The following is a 14,679-nucleotide window of genomic DNA, read 5'->3' as shown; positions in this document are numbered from 1 at the left end:
TAAGTTTTGTTTCTTGAGGGGCGAGGGTTTGTGTGTGTGTGTGTATGATACTCAGTCCCTGGCCTAGACACTGTCTTACTCAGCAATCATGTCAAATAAGGTTCTATGTTTTCCAGCAAGCTATTAATAAATTAAATGTGTCATACCATAATCTTGTTCAAAATAGTTCTCAGTGTTAATGCACAGGAATAGAATAGGGCTTGCAAGTACCTATGTATTTCTGTAAAGATGAAGAAAGTGCAAGAAAATTCCCTTGCCCTGCATGTTAGCTATTCCTACAGACTTCTGTTCATTTTTCTTATTACAGAAGTGGTTTCTAACTACCAGTGCAGACAACATGCTCTTCTGTCTAACGCACATCAAATTATCACAAAAATTGGGTACTTCTTAGATATTCGCAGTGTAGGGTTACTCTTCCAAAGGGAAAAAACAAAACAAAAACAAAACAAACAAAACCAAAAACACAAACAAACAAAAAAAACCACCACACACCAAACACACACACAAAAAACAAAAACAAACAAACAAAAAAAACACAGGCATATTTAAATTAGAAAACATGCCACTCCTTAGCTTCTCAGGACTGTCGTAACAGTCTATTGTGAGGTCTAAATCTTTTTACTGTGAAGATAAATGGTCTTTCAGCTGTAGTTGTGTACAATGTCGGTGACATCCAGTCACCTGTTCTGTCTACAGCAGCTGTGTATTCTGCTGAGATCTCAGGGGGAATAGAGTTTATCCTGTCCTTCCTTTAAAATGACAATGAAATTGACAATGAAAAAACATGCAAGAGCATGTCAAACAATGATACCATAGAAAACAGATCCATTTTAGATTTTGTAGAAAAGCTTGAGGAAAATTGTTTACCATACTTTTTTTTGTTTCAAAGGAAGAATTAAAAGCTCTTCATATTTTACAGAATCATAGAATCCTTGAACATCTCAAATTGCAGGGTATTCATAGAGATCATCAAGGCCAGATCCCTGATCCTTGTAGGACTCAGCTAACACTAAACCTCAGAGCATCATGCAGAATCTCCTTGAACCCTGACAGGCTTGATGCTGTGACCATTTCCCTGAGGAGCCTGTTCCAGTGACTGATCACTCTCTCTCCCAGCGAAGAACCTTTTCTAACACCCAATCTGAACTTCCTCTGATGTAGATTTGTTCCATTTCCTTATGTCCTATCACTGCTCACCAGAGAGAGATCATCAGCTCCCCTTCCACTGCCCCCTCGAGATCTCCCCTCAGCCTTCTCCCAAGCTGAGCAAAATCAAATGACCTCAGACATTCCTTGAAAGCCTTACCCTCAAGGTCTTAAAAATTTTCCTTAAAATCAATGTGGTGTTTTAACCTTATAAGGCTATTCACATATGTATTAAAAAAACATGCAGGAACCTGGCAGGGTAACACTTCCATGATTTCATATAGACCTAAGCATCCTCTTACAGACACGATACGCCACCATAACGCTACTTGTTCTAAGTAACGTGACCGCCCAGGATACAGCTAAAGTAGATTTAAACTAAGTAAACATATGTAAAATTTATGCAGACTGCATACAGGCATTATCAAAAAATAGTAGTTAACTTTTCCAGCAAGTTAAACTATCACTGCACTGCATCTGACTCGGCTGTTACATAACCAGGTCTGCAAATAACTTTGACTGAATGTTAAATCCTTTATTAAGTCAAAGAATGGCTGTAGAATCAATCAACTGATTATTTGCCAACTGTCTATATTTAGGACTGTCCCTCTAAGTATTTAAAAGTTTACCATTTATCACTGCTTCAGAAAAAGTCAAATTACAAATGGAGCAATACTGCTTCTCATCAAAAGGGAAGTTTCCTTCTTTCCACTTATCCCGCTGACTGCAGAACAGTATACAAGGATCACCAAGCAGTATATGCCTCTCTCTGTCAGCACTCCAGATTCTAAGTTTTAACATATTTCCACGAGTTTTAAAAGTATGGTAGTAGCTGAAGAAACAAATCAGAATTTTCTTCTTCTCTAACAATTCATCTTTGATGAGGATTTTTTAATCACTATTTGTACAAGTGTAAAAAAGTATTTATTAAGAATGATAATTCTTATGCTCTGTATCACAGTGCAGCACAATAAGATTAACCATTAAGGAAAATGTCACTGCAGCCTGATGGTGTGTCACTCAGTCAAAGGCTGCTTTAGCAGCTAATTTAGTTATTTAGCATCAGAGACTGTATACAGAGTCACTTCCACACAGAAGATTAAATCGAAATCTAAACTGTGCCAATTACTAACAGACACGCACACAATTATTGCTATCAAAGTACAGCAAAATCAAAATTTCTTAAACAGGACAAAAGGGATAAATCATTTCAGGTACACTGCAAAATCTCACTGTGCTCTAGACAGAACTTTTAATAAGGAGGCTTAAGACTAATAAATTCAAGCTAGAGGGCAATGTACTGAAGCAGGTTATGACTGTGCAAGATGGCACTTGGCCAGTGCATTAGGTCTATTAGGTCTACTATACATTATTCAGTTACTGTCAAATGATAAAGTAAACAAGGAAGGAGAACTATCTGACGTCATCCAGACATCATCATTTTCTGAAATGTTCCTAACCTTTTCACTGTACGTCTTCTGTCCTTACTGTGCTGCAATCTATTTGCATCTCATTAGAACAAGTGGTATCTTTCCACTTCTTGAAGACTGTGATTGGTTTTACTGTTGATGGCAACATGCTCCCTTTGGACAAAAAGAATATAACAGGAATGTTATGAAGTCAGTTAAACTCTAAGCCTCATCTCCCTCAGGGCTCCAGGCTGGTAAATGGGACTTCCATGCTGTTCCAGTCCTGCCCTTTCCCCAGTAAAATCCCACATCTATTCCACACCACCCCAGCATAAACACTTTATTACAATCCAATTCAGTATGTCTAAAGCTGAGGTTTTACTCCCTCTCCTTTTATTACGCCTCTCTCTCTCACAGGAGCATACATAACAGATACATAGGGATTAACAAAACTATCCTACATGCAGATCCAGCCCGTAATCTTGGTATCACATTCAGTTTAGACACACACATCTTGCCTACTCCAAAGTCCTGAAGGCTTGTTTAGCTGATCAACCTTTCCCATCTACTCTCACCTCAGAGCTAACACTCTGTCTATTATAACCTGATGTTATGTTTTAATCACATAAACATTATTTAGCTTCACCAAAAGTTAATGTGGTAGCTTCCACAACAACCATGATGTGGGAAGCCTCGCCCTAGCCTGTGGCTCTGACTCTGCCATATTGTCTCTGCCCATACAGACCTCTCTCTTCAAGATCTTCTTGATCCAACATGTGAAAGACAATGCCTAAACGACATTTCAAAACATTTTCAAACCTTTCCCTGCTTAATCTATCATTTCCTGTTCAATAATGAAATGCTAACTTTTATCTCCAGCCAGTCAATAGCAGAGAAATGGAGTAAGTAATCAGATCATCTCATTTCCTCTGACTTGTCCCTATACTCAAAGATGTTTCCAAACCTCAGTATCTTCCTTTTTCTGTTACTCCTACTCAAAACTGCCCTTTGCCATGATGCCTTTGAATTTTTAGGATTTTTAGCTTTTCGTAGACTTTAATGTAGCTGTATAGGCTTGATGATCTCAGAGGTCCTTTCCAATCCACCTGATTCTATGACTCGATGACTATATGATTCTAAGGCATGTAGGTTATTGCTTAAAAAATGCTATTTCTGTTCTCCAAAACTATGAAAATACTTGGGGGGAAAGCATTTTAATTCTCAGCTTGTGCTACATGTTTGTAGTCTGTATGGCTTTAATGGAACTGTATGAGGTCATTAAATCCTTAAGGTTATTAAATATTTTCCTTACAACTACAGGTTGCTTTTTAAAGTAGTTTTACATATGTTAATCCAATACAGGTTTTATTTTGGTTTCCTTATATGAAGAGGTTTCCTTTCCTTCCTTGGGAAACTGCCTTCCTAGCTAAAGACCCCATTTTCAGGAAACATATTCTTCATTAATTGTTTTGCAATTATTTATTTATACCTATGTACATGAGTGAATGATTCTTTCCTTTCTTTGCATTGCTTCTAGTAACCCTATAGATCCAGATTGCTCTCATGTCTCAGTGCAGCATTAATTTAATCAAGTTTTATGTTCAGTTCATTTTTATTTCCTTGGAAGTCAATTCTTTAAAGGATTTTGCTATGATTCCCTGAATTCTTCCTCCAATTAAGAAATACTTATGGTTATATGGTACCTATAGGAGACTAAAGTATTGCACTTTAAACTGTGTAATAATGATGAAAAACAGACAGAGAAAGTCCACAGGTCATAACATTCCCTAATAAAGATGTGCGTGTGTGTATAAACTTAGGAAGGTCTATTACTGTCTTGCTATGGGATATGAAATTTGTATCCCCAAATTGCATTTTTAAGACATCTTACACCGTACATGCATGTCTTATTTGCATTAAATTAGCACTTGCATCTATCTCCTTCTTCCTACTTCATGTTCTGTTTTTCTTCCACATATTGAACGTATATTTGGCATTAATCTTCAACAGAATTTCACAAAAAATTTTTCTAATCATTTCACTCAACTCTGTAAGACCTATAATATTAGTCTAACTGCTCAGCACGTTTCACAAGTATTCTTTGTTTATATATTTACCTCAAAATTATATTTGTGCAATGTTTACACTTTTTTTCCACATTACTAATGAATGCTGACTCCACAGTTCATACTGCATGATTTCTTCTGGCAGATTTCATTAACAAAAGGTTAATCAGCTCTAAGACTCTGATTCTGCAACATTTCTAGGTGTATGTACAACTTACACATGTGAGTTTTCCAACTGAAATCAATATCATTACTCATACTCTTTATTTCTGCACATACTGTAAGTGCCCTGCTAAGTGGAGTCAAGTCCCCCGTGTGCTGCTGGATTAATGCAAAGAAGATACATGAGAGGGTAAGACTTAATTCCTTGTCTTAGTGCTTGAAAGCTTTTTTATTCCTTGGCTTGGAGGGTTTAGCAATTTCTGGAAAATAACTTCTGCTTTGCTTCTGTAACGTCACTCACTTCCCATTAAGCCACAACTTTATTCCAGCTAAATCAAACATTATTTTCAAAGCAACCACTGCCTAACATTGATAAGAAAACTCCACATAGGAAAATAAAAGGCAATATAAATAATTATCTATGTGACTTGTCTTGTTCTTAAACTATGGTCACACAAATCTACTCGTGTCATGCTGTCATCACTAACTGTTCTTTGAACTTCTTTGCCTCAGAAAAAAACACAACATTCATTTTTCGTATCTATCAAAGCAATGCCTTGGAAGTATTCCTGAGGGTATCTCCCTGGTCAAGGGTCTCTCCCTCAATTTGGAAAAATGTCCAGTCACACAGTACAGTATTTCTCTGTCTAGGGGCTTAACTCCCCATTTGTCCAGTGTGTTATCCTGTCAGGTTTAACACTGGCCTAGAATTATAGTTTCTTTTCTTACATCAGCAAGGGATTAAAAGAACTTGAGTTTTAGGAAGTCTGGGTTCTTTTTTCCAAATGCTGTTAACTACTAAAGATGACACAGCATTTAGAAAGATCATTTCCCCACCTAATCTGCTATTCTCTGCAGGAGGAGGACCATCTTCCAATTACTAGTTTGAAGCAGTTTGCTGCAATATGTGGATCAGTATTATCTGCACATTAAGCCTTTCCCAGGGTTCATTCTGTTCTTTCTGACTTCCCTGAAGCCAGTATATGAAGCATTAGGTTCTCCATTAAGCACAGACCTAAAGCCAGGGAAAAAGCACAGTCTGGCAGCCCTTGGTCTCAGTATCTCTCAGGGGGAATTTTGAATTTATTTTTTTTTATTCCTTCACCTACTTTCTTCAGAGATTCCCCTGATTTAACTTCTCACAGTCACTAAACTTCACTGCAACAGCCTGAAGAAGATGAGATTACTTGAAAAATACCAAACTACCTCCTGCAGTACACTGTATTCCACAACAGAGAATTACTGAAGAAATAATTTCTGAATGTTTAGTTCTCTATTAGATTATCAGTCTGATAATCATTCCAAAGTTACACCACTGAAGCCTTAAATATTTGATTTGTTTTACTAAAAAATTATACAAAATTATGTATTGACTGATCAGTCACTCTTCTCCAACTTGAGAGCTTAGCTGCACATGAAAGAGTATAATCTGGAGAGACCAGTAACATAACACACTGGGGAAAACACAACCAGTGTTTGAGAATTATGACATTTTTGTACAAAATTGTTTAGAGTTCATTAAAGTTCTTGAGTAATTCAACAAACTTGTAGAGAAGGACAAGCAAGCCAATGCATTGTATTTAGGTCTTCAAAAATACTATTAAGAAGTCTAGAGGCCAGTAAAGAAACTAAATTACTAAAGAAAAAAGGGGTGTAATCCGCTCCTGACACAGTACAGAATTAAGGAAAAAAGGACAGGAACAAATGGCTAGCTTTTACAATGTAGAAAAAATAATAATGAAGGATTCTCCACAAGGATATGTGCTAAGATATCACTTCCAGTAGGAGAGGCAGGCAAATAATGAGGTGAAAAAAGCTGCAGACAATACCAGATTATTTAGGAGAGTCGAATCTAAAACTGGCTACAAGAACTGCAGAAAGGACTTACAACACTGAGGAACTAGGTAATAAAATAGTAAACAGAAATCAGGGTAAAGCAGCATAGACTAGGGAAAATGTCAGAAAACAACACACCTCCCTTTTTTAACTGTATTGAGGTACTGTACACTGGTCAAATGAGCTTCAAAATGGGAACTAAGCAGAGAAAACATTTTGTATTCATTTTACATGATACTCCAAAGGCATTAGAAAATTGCTTTCTGACAGTAAAACAAAGTAAGTACGATAGCTAGAACTCTTAAGAACATGGAAAAAAAATGATACGTTGTTATACTACTGCCAGGCCCTTATGCAGTCATTACTTAAATCTGACAGGCAGTTCTGGTTCCCCGACTTTCAAAGGGTTAACAGAATTATAAAATCTTCAGAGAGAGCCCACAAGGATGAGCAGAGTGATAGAATTACGCTCATGTAAGCGTAAGGAGCAATAGAAAACCTTAGGTTGGAAATGTCAGAGAAGACAAGGAGGGTAGGGTAATATTAAACTAGAAAGGAAATGAAGAAAAACTAATCATTCAGGTAGAAGAATTGTGGAAGACATTAAAATTGTCAGGCAATTTAAAGCAAACAAACAGGGATACTGGCCCACTCACACAGAGCACATGACAAAACTGCAAATCATAGAATCATAGAATCAACTAGGTTGGAAAGGACCTCCGAGATCAAGTTTAACCCTTGAACCAACATGGTTACTAGACCATGGCACTAAGTGCCACATCCAGTCTCACCTTAAAAAAACCTCCAGGGATAGTGAATCCACCACCTTTCTGGGCAGCCCATTCCAATGCCTGATTACTCTCTCCATAAAAAATTTCTTCCTAATACCAACCTAAACCTGCCCTGGTACAGTTTAAGCCCCGTGCCCTCTTGTCCTACTGCTGGTTGCCTGGAAGAAGAGACTGACCCCCACCTGGCTACAACCTCCTTTCAGGGAGTTGTAGAGAGTGATGAGGTCTCCCCTGAGCCTCCTCTTGTCCAGGATAAACAACCCCAGCTCCCTCAGCCTCTCCCCATAGGACCTGTGCTCCAGTCCCTTCACCAGCCTCATTGCTCTACTCTGGACCTGCTCCAGCACCTCAATATCCTTCCTGAACTGAGGGGCCCAGAGCTGGACACAGCACTCCAGGGGTGGCCTCACCAGTGCTGAGTACAGGGGAAGGATCACTTCCCTGCTCCTGCTGGACACACCATTCCTGATCCAGGCCAGGATGCCATTGGCCTTCTTGGCCACTGCTGGCTCATATTCAGCTTCCTGTTGATCCAAACTCCCAGGTCCCTTTCTGCCTGGCTGCTCTCCAGCCACTCTGTGCCCAGCCTGTAGCGCTGCAGGGGGTTGTGGTGGCCAAAGTGCAGGACCCGGCACTTGGCCTTGTTGAACCTCATTCCACTGGAATCAGCCCAACCCTCCAGCCTATCCAGGTCCCTCTGCAGAGCCCTCCTGCCTTCCAGCTGATTGACACTCCCCCCTCTCTTGGTGTCATCTGCAAATTTACTAATGGTGGATTCAATCCCCTCATCTAAATCATCAGTAAAGATGTTAAACAGGACTGGGCCCAGCACTGATCCCTGGGGGACACCACTGGTGACCGGACCCCAGCTGGATGCAGCCCCGTTCACCAGCACTCTCTGGGCCCGGCCATCCAGCCAGTTCCTAACCCAGCACAGAGTGCCCCTGTCCAAGCCGTGGGCTGCCAGCTTTTCCAGGAGTATATTATGGGAGACAGTGTCAAAGGCTTTGTTGAAGTCCAGACAGACACACCCACAGCCTTCCCCTCATCCACCAGGTGGGTCACCTGGTCATAAAAGGAGATCAGGTTGGTCAAACAGGGCCTGCCCTTCCTAAACCCACCCTGGCTGGGTCGGATCCCTTGTCCATCCTATAGGTGCTGTGTGATTGCACTCAGGATGATCTGCTCCATAACCTTGCCAGGCACTGAGGTCAGGCTGACAGGCCTGGAGTTTCCTGGGTCCTCCTTGCAGCCCTTTTTGTGGATTAGCATGACATTCGCCAGCTTCCAATCATCTGAGACCTCCCCAATGAGCCAGAACTGCTGGTAAATGATGGAGAACGGCTTGGTGAGCTCTTCCGCCATCTCCCTCATCACCCTTGGGTGGATCCCATCTGGTCCCATAGACTTGTGAGGATCCAAGTGGCTCAGCAGGTCCCTGTTCCCTCCTGGATTACAGGGGGGCTATTTGGCTTCCTGTCTCTGTCTACCAGGTCCGGAGGACAGTTGTCCTGAGGACAACCTGTATTACTGTTGAAAACTGAGGCAAAAAAAGTGTTAAGTACCTCAGCTTTTTCCTCATCTTTGGTGACTATGTTCCTCTCCATGACCAACAAAGAAGGGAGGTTTTCCTTGCCCCTCCTTTTGCTATTGATCTATTTGTAGAAACACTCCTTGTTATCCCTAAGAGAAGCAGCTAGATTGAGTTCAAATTGTGCCTTTGTCTCTCTAATTTTCTTTCTACAAGACCTAACTGTATCCCTAAACTCTTCATGAGTAGCCAGTCCTTTTTTCCATAGTCAGTAAGTTCTCTTTTTTACCCTAATTTCCTTCAAAATCTCCCTGTTCAGCCAGGCTGGCCATCTTCCCTGCTGGTTTGCCTTTCGGTACACTGGAACAGCCTGCTCCTGTGCATTCAAGACTTCCTTCTTGAAGCATGTCCATCCCTCCTGGACCCCTTTGTTTTCAAGGGCTGTTTCTCAAGGTACCCTCTGAACCAGTCTTCGGAGTAGGTCGAAATCTGCCCTCCGGAAGTCCAGGGCAAAAGTTTTATTGAGGGCCCTCTTTGCGTCCCTGAGTAGTGAAAACTCTATTATTTCATGGTGCCCCAGACAGCCTCTGACCACCACACCTCCCACCATCCCCTCTCTGTGGGGGTCTAGCAAGCCTAGCAGGGCCCCATCCCTGATAGGCTCATTTACCAGTTGCAGGAGGAAATTAACCTCCATACACTCTAGGAATCTCCTTGACTGCCTCTTCTCTGCTATGTTGAGTTTCCAGCAGACATCCAGCAGGTTCAAGTTGCCCACAAGAACAAGGTCTGGCAATTTTGAAACATCCACTAGCTGTTTGTAGAATAATTCATCACCCTCATCATCCTAGTGGGGTGGTCTATAAGAGACTCCCACCAGGATATCAACCTTGTTGGCCTTCCCCCTTATTCTCATCCACAGGCACTCAACCTTGTTGTTACTGACTGCAAGTTCTACAGAGTCTAACATATAGACCCTCTCCATCTCTCCTACCTTGTCTGTCTCTTCTGAAGAGTTCCACCCATGGCAACACTCCAGTCATGTGAGTCATCCCACCACTTCTCAGTGATGACAACTACATCACAGCTTTCCTGCTGCACGATGGCTTCCAGCTCCTCCTCTTTGTTACCCAGACTGCGTGCATTGGTGTACGTGCACTTCAGCTGGGCTGTTGATTTCACTTCTAACTCTGGCTTTCGACCCGTAGGCTCATCTCTGGAGAGCCTGATTTCAACCCTTCCCCCTCCAAACCTAGTTTAAAGCCCTCCTTGATCAGCCCTGACAACTTATGGGCTAGAGTCCTTTTGCCCTTGCTAGACAGAAGAAGCCCATCTGACTCTAGCAGGCTATGTACCATAGAATTTGCCTCATGGTCAAAAAAATCAAAATTCCGATGGTGTTAATAATCGTTTGGCCACCTATTGGTAAGAAGGGCTTTCCTAGTCCTTTCCTCCTTCATCCCTGGTACTGCAGGAACTGAAGTGAACACCACCTGTGCTCCTGTCCCATTAATTAACTGACCCAGTACCTTGAATGCCTTTTTAATTACCCTGGCACCTCTTTCATTAATATCACTGCCAGCCTAGACCACCAGCAGAGGATAGTAATCAGAGGGCCAGATTAGCTCAAGGAGTCTCCTACTAATGTCCCTCACCTGGGCCCCAGGAAGGCAGCAAACCTCCCTGTGGGATGGGTCCAGTTGGCACATAAGGTCTTCAGTTCCCCTCAGAAGGGAGTCATCGACTACAACTGCTCTTCTTTTTTTTGTTACAGCTGTGGTTATAACCCATCTGGTAGATGGGGCGCGACTGGGAAACCTTCCAGACAGATTCTGTTCTTGACTGCCCTCTGCTTGACTCTGGGTCCAGGGCCTCATACCTGTTCTTTAAGGGCACCGCGGGAGGTGATAGGGGTCAGGAGGGGATTCTTTTACCTCTTTGAACAGGGATCTGTTTCCATTCCCCCCCCACCTACTTGGTTTGCCCTGTCTGCCTGATGGCAGGAGAGGTAGGGCTTCACCGTCTTCTGCCGGACTTCTTTTGGGGTCTAAAGGGTATGACTCCACCACATTTCCCTTTCACTCCCTAATGCTTCTTAGCCTCTCCACTTCTTTCCTTGAGCTCTGACACCAGGCACAGTAAATCATTCACCTGCTTGCATCGTATGCAGGCATCTCCCACACTGTCCTCTGGGATTTTATTGAAGCACAAAAAACCAAACACATAACATAGCCAAATATCTGGAAGATGGTTCTAATTGTGGCTAACATAGTAGTGCAGCTATACATTTTGAACCAAGCTTTCAGCACTTGTTCAGCGGGCCTGTGTATTATACAGCTTATAACCCCCCACTAGACAAGACAAAACACTGGTTTTGAAGCACCTGCAGCCTCATGTAATCTCACCTAATCTCACATTATTACTAGACTTAAGAAATAAATGGAGAAAAACCTGCAGGACTGAACCATAAATGTCAAAAAATGTCAGTACGGCATCTCTTACATTCTGTCATGTTTCACATTGTAACATTTTCCTTCCTTGGTTTTACATGGATTACATGTACCAATTTTAAAGCTTGTTAGTGAAGATTGCTGAGGATGTTTTACCACTACAGGACAAGCCACAAAAACAGAATTCATTTTTCTTTAAGAAAGAATAGTCTAGTGGAAACTTCATTATTAATAAATAATATGCAGAGAATTTTCCTCTAACAATCAATGAAGGTACATAATACAAGAGTCTTAGACAACAACAAAAAATAGTGCAAGTACTTTGTGTGGCATACTCCAAGGCTATAATTTGCTCCATGTGGAAAAACAGCCTTGATTAATGTCGTGGCTGGATCCAGACCCAAACGAATGACGAAGCACTTGCAGTAAGAGGTTCTCCTGCACAGAGAGAGCAATTGTTCTTCTGGAGCTATTGTTCATGAGTAAAGAAAATTTTCCTTTACTCATGCTGAATAAGTAATTATGTAGCCAGTGCACTACTATCAGTTTAATCTAACAAAATTACCTATGGTATGAAATATTAGCACTGTAAGACTGGCATTATCAGGCCTCTGAGATACAACTGTAGGGGTTTTAGCATCTTCCACAGATACAGTTGCAGTAGCACAACACACTTCAGCTCGCTCATTTTGAGCCATTAACCCATTTGCCTGGGCAGCTTTACCTTCCATTAGCGGCAAAATAAAGATAGCCTGTTGTTTGCCCTCAACTCATTCTATGGCCACCTTTTATCAGCTGAGAAAGATTCCCCACAAAAGGCTTGACCAAGCCAGAAGGAAAATACATCATCAACCCTTCATGTAGTAGAAAATGCAAATCCTAAATTACTTTAGGTTATCGTTTTCAGGCTACTGTAGTACAAACTAAACTAGCAAATTGAAGTCAACCTATAAGATTTATAGATCTGTTTTGAACTGAATACATCAGTGCTCAGATGCTTCTCGCCCAGCCATGCTCAGCTGACATGACCATACAACAAAACATCAGACTCAGAAAGACACTTACCCTCACAATACTACTCCTGTAGAGGAGACCTGCTCCAAAACATGGCTTTTCCTCCAATGACTCAGAAGGTACAAAGAAAATTCTGCACTTCTTTTGAAAACCCCCACTGCAGGAATTAAAAGGGCTGTGGTCTTGTGGTGTGTTCAGTTAATCAATTGATTATTTAATAATTATCTAATTAGTATTATCTAATATTATCTAACATCCATTCTCCATGGGCCTCTTCAGATTAATAGTTTTCTAGACAACTCCTTTTTGATTATCAACAGCTATTCAGAAATATTAATGCAATACTTGCTTTTAGAGGCAAAATCAAGTTGTTTTTAATGCTTGGTACTTATTAGTGGGAACCACTATCACTGCATAAGTAATGTCTATTAAGTAAGACCACCTATGGTAAGACCACCTATGGTGTACTTGAGTAGAAATTTTGTCAAAACGAAATCTCCAGTTCAAATTTCAAAATATATGAAATGCTGACGTAAAAACGTACTAAGTATTTGTAACTGCACTACGCAGTATTTTTTAAGAGGGCTACCAAAGTTCAGACTGTGTATATAAAAACATAAGGAAAATACGTTATAAACTCCTAAAACTACATTGTATAGCAACTTCGTTGGTGTGTGACCAGGAAGACATACCTCATGTCTACCCTTGGTATTTGCCAGTTAAATATTAAGGGAGCCACTAAGGGATTAATTTTCTCTTCTATTCTGCTAGTCCTCTGAAAAAAATTATTTAATTCTCTGATTTCCAGCAATGCATGACAAAAAAAATACAGTAAAACAAATCATCCTTTACAAATCATTACATATAGAGAATCACGTTAGTCAGAGAAAGAACATCTTTTATGATTGCTCACCCTGCACAGACTCATAACAGGTCTACAAAACTGGGAAGGGTCTATACTTTTAATTATCAACAATGAAGTTCACATTTATTTATCTACAGCAACCCTCAAAAGGGTGGGAGGCAACCCTGTAAGAATATAGGTCCCAAGAATCAAAAAATACAGGACAAAACTAGCAACCATGGGATTTTATTTACAAACCCATTATTACTCCTATAATTGAACACCAAGTTGGGATAGCTAGTGGGAATGCAGGCTACACATGAAAGGTAACAACTCGATAAAACTGAGTTTTGCAGAGAATCAACCGTCCTCATTGTAAACAAGCTGGCCTAAGACCAGTTTGTGTACAAAAGGAAAAAGAGCACTTATTATTTGGGGCTTGATTATCAGGCAAAGTAATAAAAACAAATGCACTGCAGTTTTAGCTCAACACGACCAACAAGTCCTTTGAGAACAGGACCTATGTATCTCCGTGATTCCTAACACAGTATTGAATACCTATGGCAGATGAGACACAAATAGGAAGCTGGACCTTGATCTTTCTGTTATCCTCAGTTATTTTACGTCTTGCTTATGCACACTTATGCCCTATTACTAGTGAAATTTAGACCACACAAAGAACAGACTGTCAGTGACTTCTCATGTAACTATTCCTTCATTCAGCTACGCAACTTGATGCATCTGAAAGTCTCCACAAATGTCCAAATGATCCCAAAACGACATGCTGCCATCCCCTACATGCCTGCTAGATCTGGGTTCGTATACTAGTACAGCAGAGCATTATTCAGCAATAACCAGACAACAGAGAAGGTGTGAAAAGAAAACGCATCCCCAAAACACACCCCAGCCGATGCGAAGGTCACTAGCCCCAACTTCTCCCCACCACCCGCCCGACGGGGACCAGAGCGCAGCTGGAGCGCTCCCAGAAGTTTCGGGGAGCACCCGCGGGGCCGCAGCTACCGCAAGTCGGGCGAAGTTCCGCACCCGCTGCCCCGGCCGTGACTCACCAGCTTGGACTGGGCGCGCTGCAGGAACTCCTCCATGGCGCCGGAGGGCCGCCGGCCAGCCGTGCGGACGGCCGCGGGCAGGGCAGGGCACGGCAGGGCACGGCAAGGCAGCGCCGCTGCCGCCCCGCTCCGCGTCCCCCGCGCCTCCCGCGCCCTCCGCTGCGGAGCAGCCGCGCCCCGCCCTGCCCCGCGGGCCGTGACGTCAGGCCGTGCTGCAGGGGCCGCGCGGAGCCCCGCGGGCACGGGCAGCGCGCCCCGTGCGCGTACCCGGCACTGCCAGACCCCCACCCTCCAGCGACCCCTGGTCTGAGCGTGCATCAGGCCCCAGAGAGCAGCAGTTTGCTCTGTGACAAAAATTCGTGA

The 14,679-nt window shown here is 42.1% G+C and overlaps 1 protein-coding gene across 4 annotated transcripts in view; it reads right to left on the bottom strand.

Moving 5' to 3' along the window:
* PRUNE2 (prune homolog 2 with BCH domain) overlaps positions 1–14,380 on the bottom strand; it is a 137,112-nt gene extending 122,732 nt beyond the window's left edge. Inside the window, exon 1 of one of the 4 annotated variants that reach the window (XM_050329682.1) lies at positions 14,317–14,380. In XM_050329682.1, the coding sequence (XP_050185639.1) occupies positions 14,317–14,352 (36 nt within the window). In that variant the 5' untranslated portion in view covers positions 14,353–14,380. The remainder of the gene's footprint in view (positions 1–14,316) is intronic. The other 3 variants (XM_050329681.1, XM_050329679.1, XM_050329680.1) reach the window with 3 other exon arrangements.
* Positions 14,381–14,679: the final 299 nt, after the last annotated feature.

Source organism: Myiozetetes cayanensis, unplaced genomic scaffold, assembly GCF_022539395.1.
Source record: "Myiozetetes cayanensis isolate MyiCay16 unplaced genomic scaffold, myiCay2020 scf4, whole genome shotgun sequence".
Classification (NCBI taxonomy): domain Eukaryota; kingdom Metazoa; phylum Chordata; class Aves; order Passeriformes; family Tyrannidae; genus Myiozetetes; species Myiozetetes cayanensis.
The sequence above is the reverse complement of the archived record's forward strand: the minus strand, read 5'-3'. Positions and strand labels throughout refer to the sequence as shown.